Raw genomic sequence first — 19,425 nt, forward strand, 5'->3', positions numbered from 1 at the left:
CAGCCTGTGGTGGTCTGAGTCCAGCTGCATCCTTCGTCAGCTCTGGCCAAGTTCATACAGCCCAGAGACTGCAACCTAGGGAGGACATAGCTGTTCTTATAGTTCAAACTAAGATGATCCTGTCTCCCAAATTATACTTCTAAAATATTGAACTAGATATTAGGAGAAATTCTTGAAGCACCAGCCACTGTTTCAAAGGGCTATTGGCTGCCCAGGCCAATCCCAGACACACCACTCTATTTCCACCAGGACTTTTGCCCCTCACCTCTAAAAGACTCGTTAATCACCCAGTTCATGAACGGGGCAGGACAAGTTATGAGCCTTGGGGACTCCTTTAACCTGAACTAGAAGAAGGTCAATTATCTGGGTTCCTTTCTAACTTCATTCTGTTTTGACTTCTGGTGAAAGTGACTTGGGGAGGATGGCCTGGGGAAGACAACAGCCAAGTATACTGAGGCTTCCTGAGTTGTCCACAGAGCAAGTTCCAGGTGGAAGAGACATTCGAAAGAGGAAAGGCACACATTTCCAAAATCTTCTCGCCCAAACTCTAATTTCCATTTGGAGTCGTCTTAGTAAAAGTTGGAAAATGACCTACTAGAAATATTACAGGAACAGTTCTTGTCTGAAGTTGAAAACTAAGCTGGAAAATCTCTAAAACTTTTCAACCCTGAGATTTTCTAATTTTGTGACTTCTCAAGAAGTGGTCCTGCATATGGAAGAAGGGACTCTTCCTTGGCCACATCAAGGTTGATAGGGGAGACTTAGAAACAGGCTGACCCCTTGGGAGCATGAAATAGTAAAGCAAGAAGCATGCCTTCAGTGGACATGGACCCCACTCACTAGGGCAGTGGTTCTCAACCTGTGGGTTGCCAACCTGTGGGTCGCAACCCCTTTGGGGGTCGAACGACCCTTTCACAGGGGTCGCCTAAGACCATCAGAAAACACATATACAATGGTTCTCAACCTTCCTAATGCCGCAGCCGTTTAATACAGTTCCTCATGTTGTGACCCAACCATAAAATTATTTTCGTTGCTACTTCATAACTGTAATTTTGCTACTGTTATGAATCATAATGTAAATATCTGATATGCAGGATGTATTTTCATTGTTACAAATTGAACATAATTAAAGCATAGTGATTAATCACAAAAACAATATGTAATCATATATGTGTTTTATGATGGTCTTAGGCGACCCCTGTGAAAGGGTCGTTCGACCTCCAAAGGGGTCACAATCCACAGGTTGGCGACCCACAGGTTGAGAACTGCTGCACTAGGGGCTATACTGCATTCAGCTGTTTAGTCCTGATCCTGAATATTCTGAGGCACAGTTAGCATCTCATTTCTCCTGAGTATCTATCAAGGATGACAGACACTTGGGAGACCAGAATCATGGGCAGAGCTTTACTGGAGGCCTCCAAGGACAGGACTAGACAGGATTCTGTAAATGTTGACGCTGAGGAATGAATGCCTGAGAGAGAGAGAGAGAGAGAGAGAGAGAGAGAGACTATAAACAGTTCGGCTCAGTGGATAGAGCAAGGGTCCCGGGTTCGATTCTGGTCAAGGGCATATTTTTTTTTAAATAAGAGATGCGAAGAATAGGAGATTAGGATGCAATGCAAGGTGTGCACCAGTGAGTAGAATGCAATTCCTCCCTTCCTGAAACTTACAGTCATCTTTGCAACAGCATCTACTGCCAGGCCAAAGAGACACACATTCAGGAGTTCCAGGGTCAAATTTTTGAACCTCATTTTGTACAGTCAGTGCCCCCAGATGATGGATAAACAAAATGTCCTGAGTCCTTGAGACAAGTCCCTAGGCCAGTGATGGCGAACCTATGACACGCGTGTCAGAGGTGACACGCGAACTCATTTTTTGGGTTGATTTTTCTTTGTTAAATAGCATTTAGATATATAACATAAATATCAAAAATATAAGTTTTTGTTTTACTATGGTTGCAGATATCAAAAAATTTCTATATGTGACACGGCACCAGAGTTAAGTTAGGGTTTTTCAAAATGCTGACACGCCGAGCTCAGAAGGTTCGCCATCACTGCCCTAGGCCATCAAGGACATGCAGAGATTTCCAGCATTGGAGACATACTTTGTGAAGCTCATTGCTCACCTCTTGCTGATATGCCCCCTTAGTAAAAGAGTCAGCTGTTGCCATCTGCTCCCACGATACAGTATCTGTCCCAGACGCCCTTATATCATTGACGTGGAAGCTCCAAACACTGCCGTGGGGCCATTCTGTCAGATAAGCCCCCAGGACTGGAGAGCTCCACCCTCAGGCCTATTGCACAATAGCGCTGGCTCCAGCAGAGGTCAGCTAGGCAGTGTGGGAGTTAGAGTCCTCACCATCAGGCTGCCTTCCAGGGGACCCAGGACTGCCTCTTCCAAAACTTCAAAAGATAAGAAAACCTGGTCAATGTGATGGGCCTTCTTTCTTCAAATGTTTGACTTAAAGATTGAATGAATCCCCCTCCCTTGGTAGGGAGCAGAATGGGGAACATGGTATTTTCATAATTCCAGGATTGAAGGGAAGAGGCAAAAATGGTCAATAGTGGGTTATACATTATTTAAACATTTCTTTGCGCCAACAGACTAAGCGTGGTCACTCAGACGTTGGCATTTGATGCCCGTACGGGTGGGTTCATGATGAGGTGCATACACATGAGTTGGAAACATTATCTGCTCATGCAGAAAGGGGTGAGATGAGAGGTTCTAAGGTATTTAATCCGGAGCTCATCTGTACTCTGTAATTTGGGAGTAGGGAATCCTCAATTAAAGGATCAGGATTCAAGCTGGGCTGTTGAAAAGATGAGGCAATGCCAAGGAGCTTGCACTGTATCCTATAGGCAGTGGGAAGCCAATGGAGATATTTCAGCAGAAAAGAAGCAAGATCAGATGAGTGGTGGTTGTTTATTGTTACACTCTGAGGATAAATGGAAAATGCATGAGAGAGAGACTTGAAGAGGAAGGGACGTTAGTTAGGAGGCTCTTGCAATTGTTCAGGCAAGAGAATGCTGAGCATCTGAACTAAGATGGTGGCACTGGGAACGGGAAGGATACTCTGGAATCAGCAGTTATTGGTGGAAAAGAGGGAAAACAGAGAAGGAGGAGATGCAGCCAGCTTTGACCACTGGTATTCACACTCCTGCAGGCCAACGAACGAAGGCATGATCCACCAAAATTCTTCCCTCTGCCTTCTCTCTTCCTGGCTGGGTGGTCCCCAGGAATTCACCGGTGACCTCAGACCTTTCTATTCTTTGACCCCTGAGTAGTAAGGCAGGAGCCTGGTCAGGTAACTTGGGCTAGACACAGTCAGTTTTCACCCCCTCGTGCAGGGGGGCCCACGGCCCCCTCTAAACAGTGGCCCAACATCCTCCTCTCTCAGTCCTTCACTCCCTTCCTTCCATGCTAAAACAATGGTGCTTGTTTGGTTCTGGTCCTAGGCACCAGCATGGGTATTTGTGGTGACCCTGGGATCCCGGCGCACGGCATTCGTTTGGGGGAGAGCTTTGCCCCTGGGAGTCTGATGCGCTTCAGCTGTGAGGCTGGCCATGTGCTCCGGGGATCGTCAGAGCGAACCTGCCAGGCCAACGGCTCGTGGAGCGGCACGCAGCCTGAGTGTGGAGGTAATGTATGTGACCATTCTCTCTTCCCCTTTGCCTGCCCTGTTTGCCCACCCCTAGCACCTGCTCTCACTCACAGATGAAATCATGGCCCCGTGTGAACTCTTGGCCTCCTGGAGATTGGACATCAATAGATAGTACAAGTGCATCCTCATTTGTAATCTAAAGACAAACATATTTTCCACCCTTACCTAAGAAGGGGAGAAACCAGGATAAACTAAGTTTAGCCCATTTGTTCACTTATTTCCTATACTAGAAGCCCGGTGCACGAAATTCGTGCACTCAGGGTCGGGTGGTGGGGGTGGGGGTCCCTCAGCCGAGCCTGCGCCCTCTTGTAGTCCAGGCACCTTCGGGGGATGTCTGACTGCCGCCGCCACTGCTGCGCTCGCCAGCCGTGAGCCCAGCTTCTGGCTGAGCGGCGCTCCCCCTGTGGGAGCGCACTGACCACCATGGGGCAGCCCTTGCATTGAGCATCTGCCCCCTGGTGGTCGGTGCATATCATAGCAACTGGTCGTTCTACCATTTGGTCGATTTGCATATTAGCCTTTTATTATATAGGATAGTTTCATTCAACAACTATGTGTCAGATACTGTCATGTGTGCTAGGGACACAAGTGTGACAGTGACAGACACACATTGCCCTCTTGGAGCTTAAAGGGAGGAGACCGTGTTAAACAAGCATCCAAAATGCTCAAAGAACTAGAAATCCAATTTTTTTTAAACCTTTAAAAGTAATATAAACACTTAATGTTATTCCCTGAGTGGGGCAGTTATGTTTTGCACACACTCCTAAATTTCTGAAGAGGGTCTGTCTTAAAACCTCTCCTCCCAGAGTCCAACTTTTTGTAGCTGCTCCCCAGTGCCTCTGTCTCTAAAATCCAGCCTGCATAGGAAGCAGTTCAACAGCTGAAAGGGAGGCGGACTGAGGAGATGTTGGAAGGGAAAGGAGACGACAGGCAATCATCATCTCGCCTGGGAGGCATGGGAATGGAATAGGGAAATATATAATTGCCAGGTAGCACCAGGGGCTCACTTAAGGTAGGAGGCCACTAATTTAAAGTGAGAGTAGTCAGCATTGGTCCGGGTTTTTTTTCAACCACATATTGCTACACAGGGGCAGGCACAGGGCAGGTGAAGCATTAGGTGTAGGGTTGGGGTTTTATTAGGCAACTAAGACATCAGCAGAAAGTGGTGAGGGCGATAAGGGTATACACAAAGCAGTGATTATTATTGATCTTGAAATCTAAGGTGGGTAAAGAGAGGTTGTTGGGTTTTTTTTAATGGGAATAGGAAGCTGTAAAAAAAAAAAGTGGTAAATCCATGGATTATGGGTCCCAATAGGACCAAGAAATGACCAGAGAATGAATCCCAGAGGCAGAGAGCTGAAGAGATAAGAGGCAGAGTTAGAGAGCAGCTGTTTGAACTTGAGGTTGTGGAGTGGTCCAGCAGAGCACAGGGAGGTGTTCTGGCCCAAGGTCAAAGGACACTTGCCCAGGAAATGAGATACATGGGAATCAGTGCTACATGTCTGCCAAAGTCCCGCCTTTCTGGAGTGCAAAGTTAGCTTCTACAGGATTTTTTCAGACATAGTAAGAAAGGTTTGTGGTAGTCAGAGAGTCAAGGAGAGAATTTAGAATATTCTCAAATATTCACTGTGACCCAGGTCCCCTCTCGTGCCACTCAGACCCCAGGCTGGAGTTAGTCAACATGTCAGGAGTGTTCGAGGAGCAGAAAGTCAGTGGCTGAAAGTTTGGACCTGGAAGTGGGTGTTGGAAGAGTGTGTGTGTCTATGTAACGTGCACACAGCTCCTTGTGACTTCCCTGACCAGCTTCCACTTATCCTTCAAGGCTCTACTCAAATCCTTATCTCCAGCCCTAATAAGACGCTCTCTTATGAGTGTTTTCTTTCCATCAAGTGTAACACTTATTACATCATATTTTGATTCATCTGTGTATAGGTAGTTTCTTAAGATAGCCTGAGCTCCACAAGGCCAGAGGACATAACTTGGTCATCGCTGAACTCCTGGGACCCGAGCCACACAAATACCTGATAAATAAATTGCTGTTAGGGCCTATCAGTTGTGCTAATTATATAGGAATTATTTTGTAGATTTGACTTCAGGACCACATAAATGTTGTACATACTTACAAAATAAAAAGATTAAAAACAAGTAATCTCTTATTGGGGGAATGAGGTTACATATGTAATACCTTAATCAATAAAGAAATTAAAGATTGAAAAAAAAAACACAAGTAACCTCTAAATATCAAAATCAAAAATGGAAACTAATGAATTTATTATTTTCCCAGACCTGTCCACTCTAAAATCCTAGAATCAATGAGTGCCCTTAACACCAAGGTTGTGGTTCCTAAATCCAATCTCCATTAAACGCAGCCAGAGCTCTGTAGAGAAATGGCAGATTCCAGGACGGAGGCAGGAAATAGAAAGGTGAACTTGGAACATCTTGTCACTCCAGCAAGAAATCTACCAAAGACAAGTGGAGCCATGAAAAGGCCCCCACTAGACTAAAATGGGATAATTTGAGCATCAGTAAGAATAATAGTGGCAATGGATGGCAACACAGTAAATAAGCTTAAGTCCTGGAGTTCCAGTGACCATCAGTCACCTTTGAAGCTTGCTCGGGAACCAACTTCTTGTTCTGAGGTCTGATTAAAAAAAATAATCAAGCATTATCCAGCCTTCCTGTATGACTCGCATTTCAGGGTAAGCAAATGTTTGGTGACGGGCATGTTCTTTATTAAAGCAGTTTAACGAATGCAGAAAGAATTACAGAATTAGAATATCACCATTTTCTATCCCCGAACAGCAAATCTAGTCTAGCAAGCGTCGATTACTGCTGAAAGCATTAAGAGAGAAACTAATGAGAATTGTATCATGCCAGAACCCATTGATCAGCCTCAACATCAGGAACAAGGAAACAACCAGACATTCTGTGCCTCCTGATGGGATGCAAGGGAAAAGGCACAAACCTCCACGAAGTGCCCTGGTTTCTGTCACAGATAAGTCACAGGACAGGGAACAACCATCTCTGGATTCCAAGAGTCTTAGAGACACAGCAACCAAATAGCCACAGGTGGGCCTTGTTTGGATCGTGATGCAAACAACTCAACTGTAAAAAAAAAAGAGAGAGAGAATTAAGGAAAATTAAGCACGGATTGAATATTGGGAGATACTAAGGAATTGTGTAAATTTTTAGGTGTGATAATAAAACAGACATAGTCTTTATGTTTTAGAAATCATACAGGTCTCTCCTTCGCTTCGGAGGGTGAGGTGATCAGGCCTGACAGTAGCGTAAGAGGCATTTCCATCCGCGGGTCCTTAGGTGGCACACAGTTCCCGCTCCGGGCAGTTCTCGGTCCCCAGGGCCCGCCTGCCCCTGCTCTGGGGAATGATGTGCTCTTTTGGCTTCCTAGTGATCTCTTGTGGGAACCCCGGGACTCCAAGCAACGCCCGCGTCGTGTTCAGCGATGGCCTGGTTTTCTCCAGCTCCATCGTCTATGAGTGTCGGGAAGGTTATTACGCCACAGGCCTGCTCAGCCGGCACTGCTCGGTCAATGGCACCTGGACCGGCAGTGACCCAGAGTGCACAGGTGAGAACCAGGCCCATGGGCTCCGTGGCAGACGGTGGCTGAGAGTAGTGGGCTCCTCCGTGTCCAAGACAAAGGCTGTCCATGGGAGATTGGGAAGGCTGCCTGGCGTGATGGGACTCGCCCCTGAATGAGATTCATACACACAATGTCTAGTTATTGAGGACACATTATGACTGAGCTAAGTGCTAGCTTTTATAGGCAATGCCATTGGATGCTCACCCCATCCCCCCGCAGTAGCTACTATTTAGCCCCTTTACGTGAGATGACTGAAGCTCAGAGGTTGAGATACACCGATTTGCTGTTTCTCAGGCTCTGGCCAGTTCCACGGGCTTTCTTTTTCTCCTGTAAGCAAGCCCCCACTTTAACACTGCCACCACCCACCGTCTTTGTCGGTTCCTCTCTCCCTTGCACCCATCCCCACCCCGGCCTGGCTCTCAAGCCTCGTGTAACCCCACTGCTCCCCTTTCTTGCTTCTCTCAAGGGCAGCTCCAAGCCCTTTTCCCTGGAAAGTGAGTCCCTGTGGGGCCCAGATGGAGGGAAGTGATAAGATCAGGGATCTGACTACATTCTCCCTTTCCCGGTCCTAGTCTTTGATGTCAGGCTCTATCTGAAATCCCATGTCAAGTTCACTTTTGTTCCACAGCCCGCGCTCACCAACCCCCAGCCTCACTTGATACCATAACATAGTTACAACCATTGCCTAGGTTCTCAGGCCCCTGGGCCTACAGAGGCCTCCTAGGCAGAATACCAGGTGGTAAGATACACCCGCTGGCAGACAAATTGTCTGTGGGGTTCATTGACACATCTTAGGCTCTTCAACCTGGAGACCTTCCTCCCCCTGAGTCCTAGCCTTATTTAGGAACTGAGCCTTCTGGGTACTTCCTCTTAGAGGGGTGAGCTTTGAATAAGAAGGATGGTCATTATAGCCCAAGTTTCTGGGGTGCACAAGGGTATTGTGGCAAGAGGAGTGGGGTGCAGGAGAACTCCTGCAGGGAGACTGGGCAGTGCCCACCTGAGAACCTGGGAGGGGCCGGGTATTCCTTATCTGACAGTTTCCTTCCTGGAAGTGTGTAGGGAGTGACAGGTGGTATTGGAATCCTGGGGACGAGGGCTGGAGACAGAGTGAACAATGCTGTATCTCCCTGTCCTAGTCATAAAGTGTGGTGACCCTGGGGTTCCGGCCAATGGCCTGCGGCTGGGCAGTGACTTCAGGTACAACAAAACTGTGACATACCAGTGCGTCCCTGGCTACATGATGGAGTCGCATAGGGTGTCTGTGCTGAGCTGCACCAAGGACCGGACGTGGAATGGTACCAAGCCAATCTGCAAAGGTGTGTCTGAGGGCTGCAGGCGTGGACAGAGGGCCAAAGAAGTGAGACGTGGGCCTTGGGCGTCTAGAAGGGAGGGTGATGAGGCAGAGCCCTGAGATCTTAACCAGGGGCCTGTGGGGTGAGGACTGGCCCATGAACATCTGCAAGGAGGGCGTCAGAGGTACCAAGGCGAGGCTTGGGCTTTGAGAGGAGTGGGTTGTCAGGCGTCGAAAGGAGCAGGAAGACCAGAGCTCCCCAAGTGAGAGGGGCCATTCCTGACTCCTCCTGCTCAGCCCAGATGCCTGCCAGGTGCAGGGTGGCCAGTGGCATCCGTGCGGGTGACGGGCCTGGTTTCACCGGGACGGCACCAGAACTCAGCCTGCTGTGGTCTCCCCCCAGCCATCATGTGCAAGCCGCCTCAGCTCATCCCCAACGGGAAAGTGGTGGGGTCCGACTTCATGTGGGGCTCGAGCGTGACGTATGCCTGCCTGGAGGGGTACCAGCTCTCCCTGCCCGCGGTGCTCACCTGTGAGGGAAACGGATCCTGGACCGGAGAGCTGCCTCAGTGTTTCCGTAAGTTGCTCACAGGGCTCTCTAGCGCCTCCTGTCTGCCGGCTCCTTCCCCTTCCCTCTGAGCTCTGCTACCAGAGTTCTAGACCAGATACCGGACCCCAGACCAGGGAGGATGTTGTCAGACACTATTAAAGAAGGAAGGAAGTTTAAAGGAAGAAAATGAGAATAAATGGAGCCCTAGCTACAGACTTTGTGTGGTCACAGTGGTAAGAAATTAAGCCATAGATGAGAGGAAGGTTTTTAACCCAAAAGGTTGTTCACTGGCTCGGGTAGTAGCCAGCGATGGGGGGCCAGTCTTCATGGCAAATACCAGCACAGGAGGGTTCCTGGGACTCGTGATTTCCCAGTGACCGTTTATTTCTACCCACCTGGCCCAGTCAGTCCCAGAGAGCCCCACGTCCCCCTCAGGGCTCATTTCTTACCGAGTCCCCTGGAAAACAGGGCCCGGGTCACTTATTCTGTCAGAGCCCTAGAATTGGTTCTGGATATTTTCCTCGGTGCCTGTGCTTTGGACAAAGAATAGGACCTATTCTTCCTGTCCACTTGGCATTGGTCCAAGGCTGCAAAAACCTGTCAGCATACTCACGACCCTGCTTGGGTACCCCTGAGAGTTTGCTTCCATTTGAGAAATGTCAGCAGAGACGAGGGCCAGCAGCTCAGACGTGGACCCAGGAAAGGCAGCGCTTGGTGCGTGGTTAACCCCCAGAACTTCGTGTGCCATCAGGGTGACATTAGGAACGGACACAGCAAGTCTCAGGGCAGAGTCTGGGCTAGAAACAGTGCTTTTCTTCTGGAGAAATAGCTGCATTGCTTTTTAGCAGTGAATTACAGTTATTGTCCCCAAAAAAACTAGTGTGATATCTGAAAAGACAAAGAAGAACGTAACAGTCACCTGAACTATCAATTCCCAAAGACAGCCACGCTGGTGTCTCCACGCCTATTACTCTGCATTTTTGCGTGTATCGCATATGGATATGATTTTCTATAAACGTTACTGAATCGTGCTGTGCATACTAGCTCATGACTTGTATGCATTGATAGGCCAACAACACCTTTTTCTATCAATAGATACCGACCTACACATCATCATTTTTAATGGTTTAAAGAATTTCCTTGTAGCTGCCACAACTTGTCTGACCTCCTTCTGGTGACGAATTTGGGTTTCTCTGATTTAATCCTGTTAGAAACAGTTCTGCAAGAAATAGCCCTGAAAATAGCATTTCCTTACCCTCGTGGTAAAGTCCTAGGAGTGAGCCTGGGTCAGCAGACACGCACTCTGTATGTTTGGACACATGATGCCAAACTGTCTTCTGGAAAGAGCGTCCCAATTTGCACCTCCTCCAGCAGTTTATGAGAATGTTTCTTGACTCCTTCCCTCATTAACAATGGATTTTCCCATTTTTTTGTATTTACCAGGCTGACGACTTTAAAAAGGTACCTCCTTACTTTAATTGGTACCACATTGCTTATTAGCAAGACCGAGTTTCTCTTTCTTTGTCATCCATTAGTATTTCTTATCTTTTGTGCTGCCTTTTTCTAGATACAGTGACTTCTGATCAACTCAGCCTTTGACTGACTTCGGATTGGTCAGGTCTAGACTCCCAGTTTCCACGGCACTGACTTCTGATTTATTTGCATATTATTATGAGCCTCATGAATCTGTGTACACACACACACACACACACACTCACATCATAGCCTAAAGAATGTTCTTCATGCTTGAGGTGATGTCTTGGGAACCAAAGGCAGTCAGTTTTTAATGATACTCTGAAGATCTGAATGAATGAGCACATTCCATGCACTGCCCACCGCAGTGTAAATGCACACCCTTTGGAATGACAGTTCTCCATTCTGTACATCGAGAGCCATGAACACACTTAAACCTTTAAAGATAAGTCCACTTCTAGAGAATCTCCTCCAAGGAAATAACACAAGTAAAAGGAAGGCCGATAACTATAATAATAGAAAGTGCCTAATATATAGGTTATGACAAACTGTTATGATACAACCTCTCATTGCAGAACTATGTAGCCAATAAATGACAAGGATGCATAAACTTGGGAAATGTTCACAGAATATTAAGTGACTAAAACAAGGTTAACAACATTTGGACGTTGGGTTTGCAGCCACGCACAAATTTACCTGCAAGTAAACAAAGACCAGAAGGGGGCAGGCATGAAAATGGGGGAGGAGCAAGGGGAGAACAATGGGTAGGGGCTGAGAGTTTGTTTTTTCTCCATGTTCTAACTTCCTGTAGTGTTTCTCTGTTACTTGGATGGTTATTGATGAGCACTTTGATTATGGGAAGGAGAGGAAACAGCAGCAGCAGGGGTGGGGACACTGGGATCACACAGTGGGTTCTGGAAAGCATCTTGGACCTGCCTTTCTCCCTTGTGCTCCAGCTGTGTTCTGCGGAGATCCTGGGGTCCCGGCCCGGGGGAGGAGAGAGGACCGCGGCTTCTCCTACCGGTCATCCGTCTCCTTCTCCTGCCAGCCCCCTCTGGTGCTGGTGGGCTCGCCACGGAGGTTCTGCCAGTCAGATGGGACGTGGAGCGGCACCCAGCCCAGCTGCATAGGTGAGAGGTGGCCTGGGGCACTGTTCCAGTTGTGGGCATCCCTCTTTGGGGCCCAAGATGATGGCTTTCCTTCCTGGTGCTCGGGTCTCACCTGTGAAGGGGGGCAAGTCCTCCTCCGAGCTTCTTGGAGCAGGATGTGAAATGGCCAGAGTTAATGTGCTACAGGGCATGGTGGTGTCAGCCAGGGGTCTGTCTCGGGTGGGAGCATTGAGAGGCAGGAACATCGGGACGTGGCTCCGTTTTCTTCTCTGCCTCTGTTTCTCAGAGTGAGCCGAGGCAAGGCAAGCTTCTGTGACCATGTGGTCTGTTTCTTTGTTTTGCGATCCAGACCCAACGCTGACCACGTGTGCAGACCCCGGCATGCCGCAGTTTGGGATACAGAACAGTTCCCAGGGCTACCAGGTAACGGGGTCAGCCAAGATCAGGCCTCGGGCCTCCTGCCCCTTCCTGTCACTGTCGGCCTCGGAGGGCCCAGGACCTTGCTTGGAAGAGCACTAGTGGGGGACAAGACCTTGGGAGCTGGAGGAGAAAAGAACTCTGCCTATTGGAGCTGAGCTGCACGGGACCCTCGTCACTCTATCACATGTTACCAAGAAACGGGGAAAACTGTGGTATAGTCACGGCTTCTTAGCCGTGAAAATGAATGAACTGCAGCCCACCCAGTGTGGATACATCTTAGCAGCACAACATGAAATGCCAAAGGTGGTATGGTATTATTTCTCTCAAGATTAAAACCAAGAAACACGTCCACTGCTTAGAGATATAGGTACACATATGTGATAGAATTATTCTTTAACAAAGCAAGGAAATTAAAAACACAGAATTCCAGGTGGTGGTTACCACTGAGAGGGAGCTGAGGAAGGGGGCAGGGAAGGGACACCCTTGTCTATAATGCTCTAGCTCCTAGTAGTGAGCTCAATCTACAGTGTTCATTTTATTGTTGTAACTCACGTCTGCGTGGGCTCAATGTATTTTTCCTATGCGTCAAATATCACAGAATAATTTTTGAAGAGAGAAAGTTATAGGCCAGGTCATGTAGGGCTTTGAGGCCAGGATAGCATTTTGGAATTTATTCTAAATCCCAGGGGACACCATTGGAAGGTGACTCGATCTGATCCACCACCTGGCTGCTGATGAGAGAACGAATAAAAGGGGGTTAAGAATAGAGGCCAGCCCTGGCCGCTGTGGCTCAGCTGGTTGAGCATGGTCCCAAGCTCGATTCCAGCTCAGGGCGCACGCTCAGATTTTGGGTTCATCCCTGGGTCTTACAGACGGCAACCAATTGATGTTTCTCTATCACATCAATGTTTCTCTCTTTCTCTTTCTCCCTCTCCTTTCCTCTCTCTCTAAAAAAAAAAGTTAATTTTTAAAAAAAAGAATAGAGGCTAGACAAGTAGGACACTATTGCCGCAGCTCAGGAGGAGTGTGGGATGGGCAAGCATAGTGACAGTGGATGTGGAGAGAAGTGAAGGGGTTAGAATGTATTTTGTAGGTAGAACCAAGAGGAGTTGTTGATGGGTTGGACCAAGGATTGAAGGAAAGAGAGGAATCAAGAATGAGGTGAGGTTTTTGATTTGCACGACTGGGTGTATAAAGGTGCCGTTTGCTGAATGAGATGGTGAAATACCAACAGCAAAGAGGTTGACATGGAAGAAGAGGATGGAATTTAAGATTTTCACTCGATGTTAGAATCGGCTCCTAATGTCATAGAAACACACGGGTGTCTTGAGCTGGGAAGTAGTGCAATCGAGTTGCGTTTTAGGAAGCTGATGGGCAGCGTCATGCCACTTGGATTGGACGGGGAGAGCTGGAGCTGGTGGTTGTGGAGGTTGCGTCAGATGGTGAGGAACACGGGGAGGGTGAGCGTGGAGTGAGGGAGGGAGGGTGGCTCTCTGCTCAGCAGAGATTTACAAAGCTCAGTGTCGGATTCTCTGAGGGGCATGTCTGTAAGGAAGACAGGTCTCCCATCCTGAAGGAACTTACCATTTCATAGAAGAAAGAGACAATTTTATAAAATGCTTCCAGATCCACCATCTGCATTCGTGTCACAGCCTTCCGGCGCAGTGGTGACAGGCTGGCCTGCCCCACTCCACGCTTAGGAAGACTGCAGTGTAGAGAGTTTCATGCAGCTGTCACTCAGTAGAAGCCAGAATCGGCTTCTGCTCAGATCGGGCTCCTCCAATTCTGAGTCCGGCACTGCCCACAGCAGCAGAGTAGGGAGCGTCCCGTAAGAGCATTGATGAGGGTGTTGGGCGAGCCCATGCAGAAGAGGAATAATACAAGCTGCCTCAAAGGACAGATGCGATCTAACCAGGCGGAGAAGTGGAAGAAGGGGGCTGCAGGCAGAGGCGATGGCGGGAGGAGTTGGGTCATGGGAAAGTGAGTGACCGAGTGACGGGTGTGAAGCGTGGCTGCATGGAAGGTGATGGTAGTACCTTCTGTCCTCGCCCCAGGTGGGAAGCACAGTGCTCTTCCGCTGTCAGAAAGGTTACCTGCTCCAGGGCTCCACCACCAGGACCTGCCTCCCCAACCTGACCTGGAGCGGAAGCCCGCCCGACTGTGTCCGTGAGTGCCGATGCCCCCACCTCCCAACACAACCGGCCTTGGCGACACATTGTCTCCCCCGAGCTGGGCAGCCAGGGCGCTGGGATGCTCTGAATGACAGGGAGCGCACACTGCTCCTTGGCACCAATGATGGTCTCTTTGTCATCATCTCTCCCTGGGGACTCACAGAAAACATTTCACACAAAAGCCTTTCTGATCTTTGAAGGCAATGCCTAGGCCTTAGCAAAATAAAAGAAAGAACTTTCCGGGGACAGCAAAAACTAGTAACCACCACAGCCAGCCCTCAGATGGAAGATTCTAGACTTTTACCTTAGTTACTCCTCTTTCCTCTGGATAAGTGCTGCAGGCTGTGGTTCCCCGGGGCTGATAGGCCAGCATCTACCTGGTGCCCATCATGTCCAGTCTGGTAGACTCAGGGCTGGGAGGTGGGGGAAGGCGTGGGAGGGGATGCTGGACAGGAGAGGGGCCTGAAGGGCACAGGCGGGGGGGATGTCCCTTCTGGGAACGGGAATGGTCACAGGCCCTCCACTCCCAGGTCCAACAGTGTCTCTCTTCTGGTCCAGCCCACCACTGCAAACAGCCAGAGACGCCAACCCATGCCAATGTCGGGGCCCTGGACTTGCCCTCCATGGGCTACACACTCATCTACACCTGCCAGGAGGGCTTCTCCCTCAAGGGTGGCTCTGAGCACCGCACCTGCAAAGCAGATGGCAGCTGGACAGGCAAACCACCCATCTGCCTGGGTGAGTGCGCCCACTGGAGAGCCCCTTCTGGGTGGGAGGCGGAAGGTGGCTGAGCCTGAGTGAAAGGAGGGCAAAGGAGAAGGAGGAAGGAGGGTTTCCAGGAGCTGGGCTCTGCCTCTGACTTTCTGAGGCACTGAGTCCCTAGGAGCTGAAACCAGGGCAGCCTAGAGAGGGACAGAGTGAATCCTTCTGTCTGTGCTTAAATACTCGTACACTCCTAGGATTACTAGTATCGTTAGTCACCAGACAGAGAAAACCTCTTTGTTTCACCAAACCAGAATACGGCATTATGCATATAACCTGGATAAAACAGCACCCACCCACAGATCCCTCGGGGTTACCAAGAGGTCACAGACCTCCCCCTCCCTGAATGTATTCATTCTCTACTTACTGAGCATTGTCACTGTGCATAACTGCGGAGAACTTGGAGCTGAAAGACAGAAACCCTGCCCTAAAGGAGCTCACATTTAGCCACAGAAGACAGACACATCAGATCCAACAGTACCCTCAGGAACAGAGAGATGGGCTGAATGTGGGATGCAGTGCATGGTGACTAATTCAGTCTAAGAGGGGGAGGGAGAAGTCAGAGAAGGCTGACCTGGAGAGAAGGTGGTCTGGGAGTCCAGCAAGGATGCCCGGGTGGCATGGCTCAGTGGTTAAGCATCAATCTATGAGCCAGGAGATCACGGTTCGATTCCTGGTCAGGGCACATGCTCACTTTGCGGGCTCAATCCCCGTTGAGAGGCATGCAGGAGGCAGCCAATTGATGATTCTCTCTCATCATCGATGTTTCTATCTCTTTCTCCCACTCCTTCCCTCTTTGAAATCAATAAAAACATATTTTCAAAAGAGTCCAGCGAGAATAAACAGTCAGTTTGGTGCTGGAATGGCATGAAACTTTCTTACAGGCGACGAACTTGCCATATGGCAGACATTATACTAAGTACTTTGGGTGTACTACCTCATTTATCCTCTTCAATCATCCTATGAGGCATGTTCTATTCACATCCCCATTTAATATGTGAAGAAACTGAGGCACAGAGAGGCTGAGTAACATGCCTGAGGACACCAGCTGGTAAAGGAAAAAAGCTAAGATTCTCAAGCCCTGGGTCTGAGTTCAGATTCTGAGCTCTAAGTACTAAGTCCTCTCAGAGAGCGAGGACTCAAGGTCAAAGCCTTTATCAGAGCTAGCATTTCATAACCACCTTGTCTTTTCACCATATACATTGTTGTAAATTTCCTTCATTTATGGAAAGTAATATTTTTCCACATATGATATTAATACAAGATTTCATTTTTAGAGTACACTTATTTAAGCTTTTCATGTAGTAAAATATACGTAATATAAAGTTTACCATTTTAACTACTATTAAGTGTACAATTCAGTGACATTAAGTACATTTGCAATATTGTACAAACATCACCATATCCATTTCCAGAATTTTTCATCATCCCAAACAGAACTCCATTAAACAGTAATTTTTCATTTCCTTGAAGCCCCTAATAACCTCTATGACACTTTCTAGCTCTACGAATTTGCCTGTTCTAGGTGCCTCCTGTTAGTGGGATCATCTAATAGCTGTTGTTTTGTGTCTGTGTTATTTCACTTAGCATAATGTTTTCCAGGATTATCCATGATATAACATGTGTCAGAATGTCATTGCTTTTTTTAGCCTAAATAATATTCCTTCAGTGAATATTCCTTCAATGGATATACCACATTTTGTGTTTTATCTATTTATCCACTAATAGACACTTGGGTTGTTTTCACTTTGGGGCTATTATGAATAACTAGAGGCCTGGTGCATGAAATTCGTGCATGGGACGGGGGGAGGGGTGTCTCCTCAGCCCAGCCTGCACCCTCTCCAATCCAGGACCCCTTGGGGGGTGTCTGACTGCTGGTTTAGGCCCGATCCCAGGGATCGAGCCTAAACCGGCAGTCAGACATCCCTCTCACCCACCTGCCTGCCTGCCTAGCTGATCGCCCCTCACTGCCTCTGCATGCCAGCCTGATCGCCCCTAACTGCCCCCCTCCCACGGCTGGCCTGGTCACCCATTACTTCCCTTCCCCCCGCCAGCCTGGTCGCCCCACTCAGCCTGCTTGTTCAGTCATTTGGTTGTCCCTCACTAACCCCCCTGCCAACCTGGTCATAGGCAGCCCTCTTGTGAGGGTGTGAGGGTTAATTTGCATATTACCTCTTTATAACATAGGATACTATGAACATAAATGTATATCTTTTATATGGACATATGTTTTTCATTCTCTTGGTTGTACATCTAGGAGAAAAATGACAGCTCTATGTTGAACATTTTGAGAACCTATCAAGCAGCTCTGCAAAGTGCCTGTGCCATTTTATGTTCCCACCAGCCATGTGTCAAGGTTCCAATTTCTCTATCCTTGCCAACACGTTATTGTCCATTTTTTTTATAACCATCCAAAGTGGGTGTAAAGTTGTATCTCACTGTGGTTTTGATTTACACTTCCCTAATGGCTAATGATATAAGCATCTTTTCATGTGTTTATTGACCATTTGTATAACTTCTTTGGAGAAATGCCTAATCAAATCCTTTGTCCATTTTTTAATTGGGCTATTTGTCTTTTTATTATTGAGTTGTAAGAGTGTCTTTAATCCCTTTGATTTCTTTTCTCCCAGCTTTACTGAGGTATAATTGACAAATAAAACTGTAATATATTTGAAGTTTACAACATGATAGTTTGATATATGTATACATTGTGAAAGGATTTCTACCATCAATTTAACACATCCACCACCTCACTTTTTGGTTGTTTTTTATAAGTTTGAATCTCTTAGCAAATTTTAATTATACAGTGTTGTATTACTATCAACTATCGTTACCATGTTATTATACATTACATCCTCACACCTTATTCATCTTATAATTGAAAGTTCGTAGTGTTTTGCTAACCTCTTCCTATATCACCCTGGCCCCCAGTCCCTGGCAACCACCCTTTTACTCTTCGTTTCTATGAGTTTGACTTTTTTTTTTTAGATTCCACATGTAAGTTGTACCATATAGTATTTGTCTTTCTCTCTCTTATTTCACTTAGCATAATGTCTCCCAGATTCTTCCATGCTGTTGTAAATGTCAGGATTTCCTTCTTTTTTAAGTCTGAAAAATATTCCATTGCCCAAATACATATACCATATTTTCTCTATCCATTCATCCATTGGCAGACACTTAGATTGTTTCCATACCTTGGCTATTGTGAGAAATGCTGCAGTGAATGGGAGTATAGTTGTCCCTTCAAGGATTTCATTTCCTTCAGATATATACCCAGAGATGGGATTGCTGGAGCACAAGTTAGTTCTATTTTTAATTTCTTGAGGAACCTCCACTCTGTTTTCCATAGTGGCTGTATTAGTTTACATTCCCATCAACAGTGTACAAGGGCCCCCTTTTCTCCACATCCTCACCAGCATTTGTTATCTCGTTTTGTTTTGTTTTTATAATAGACATCCTAACAGATGTGAGGTTATATGTCACTATGGTTTTGACTTATATTACCTTAATAATGAGTGATGTTGAGGACCTTTTCAAGTACCTGTTGGCCATTTGTGTGTCTTCTTTCTAAAGTGTCTATTTGGATCCTTTGTTCAGTTTTTTAACTGGCTTTTTTGTGGGGGGTTTTATATTGAGTTGTATGAATTCCTTGTATAATTTGTATATTCACCCTTTGTTGGATATGTGGTTTGCAAATATTGTCTCCCATTCCATTGGTTGCCTTTTCATTTTGTTGACGGTTTCCTTTACTGTGTGGAAACTTTTTAGTTTATGTAGTTCCACTTGTTTATTTTACTTTTGTTACCTTTGCTTTTGGTGTCAAATCCAAAAAACCAATACCAAGACCAATGTCAAGAAGCTTACCCCCTATGTTTGCTTCTAGGAGTTTTATGGTTGCAGGTTTCACCTTCAAGCCTAATCCATTTTTATTTGCTGTTTGTGTGTGTTGTAAGATAGGGGTGCAATTTTACTCTTTTCATGTGTTTCCCAACACAATTTATTAGAGACTGTGCTTTTTTCCATTGCATATTCTTGGCCCTTGGATTGAAAATTAATTCCCTGGGTTTATTTCTGGGCTTTGTATTCTGTTCTATTGATCTATTTGTCTGTTTTTATGCCAATACCATACTGTTTTGATTACAACACCTTTGTGATATAGTTTGAAATCAGGAAGTATGGTTCCTTCAGCTTTGTTTTTTCCCCAAATTGCTTTGGCTATGTGGGGTCTTCTGTGGTTCCATACAAATTTTAGAATTGTTCTATTCCTGTGAATATTGAGTCGCTGTGGAAAATTTCTCTGCAGCTTTCTGTGTACCTAAACATAAGCTGGCACCCAGAATTGGAAGGGGTGTGCTATAAAACCCTGTGGCCTCCCTGAGGAGACAGT

The 19,425-nt window shown here is 47.0% G+C and overlaps 1 protein-coding gene across 1 annotated transcript in view; it reads left to right on the plus strand.

The window, feature by feature from the left end:
* The window catches only part of CSMD2 (CUB and Sushi multiple domains 2), a 495,158-nt gene that overhangs the window by 468,055 nt on the left and 7,678 nt on the right, over nucleotides 1-19,425 (plus strand). The window contains exons 58-65 of the mRNA XM_015572780.1: nucleotides 3,456-3,638; nucleotides 7,071-7,247; nucleotides 8,399-8,578; nucleotides 8,957-9,130; nucleotides 11,533-11,706; nucleotides 12,035-12,108; nucleotides 14,160-14,271; nucleotides 14,835-15,014. Coding sequence (XP_015428266.1) covers nucleotides 3,456-3,638; nucleotides 7,071-7,247; nucleotides 8,399-8,578; nucleotides 8,957-9,130; nucleotides 11,533-11,706; nucleotides 12,035-12,108; nucleotides 14,160-14,271; nucleotides 14,835-15,014 — 1,254 coding nt within the window. The remainder of the gene's footprint in view (nucleotides 1-3,455; nucleotides 3,639-7,070; nucleotides 7,248-8,398; nucleotides 8,579-8,956; nucleotides 9,131-11,532; nucleotides 11,707-12,034; nucleotides 12,109-14,159; nucleotides 14,272-14,834; nucleotides 15,015-19,425) is intronic.

The sequence above is a fragment of the Myotis davidii genome, unplaced genomic scaffold (genome assembly GCF_000327345.1).
Source record: "Myotis davidii unplaced genomic scaffold, ASM32734v1 scaffold88, whole genome shotgun sequence".
Taxonomy (NCBI): domain Eukaryota; kingdom Metazoa; phylum Chordata; class Mammalia; order Chiroptera; family Vespertilionidae; genus Myotis; species Myotis davidii.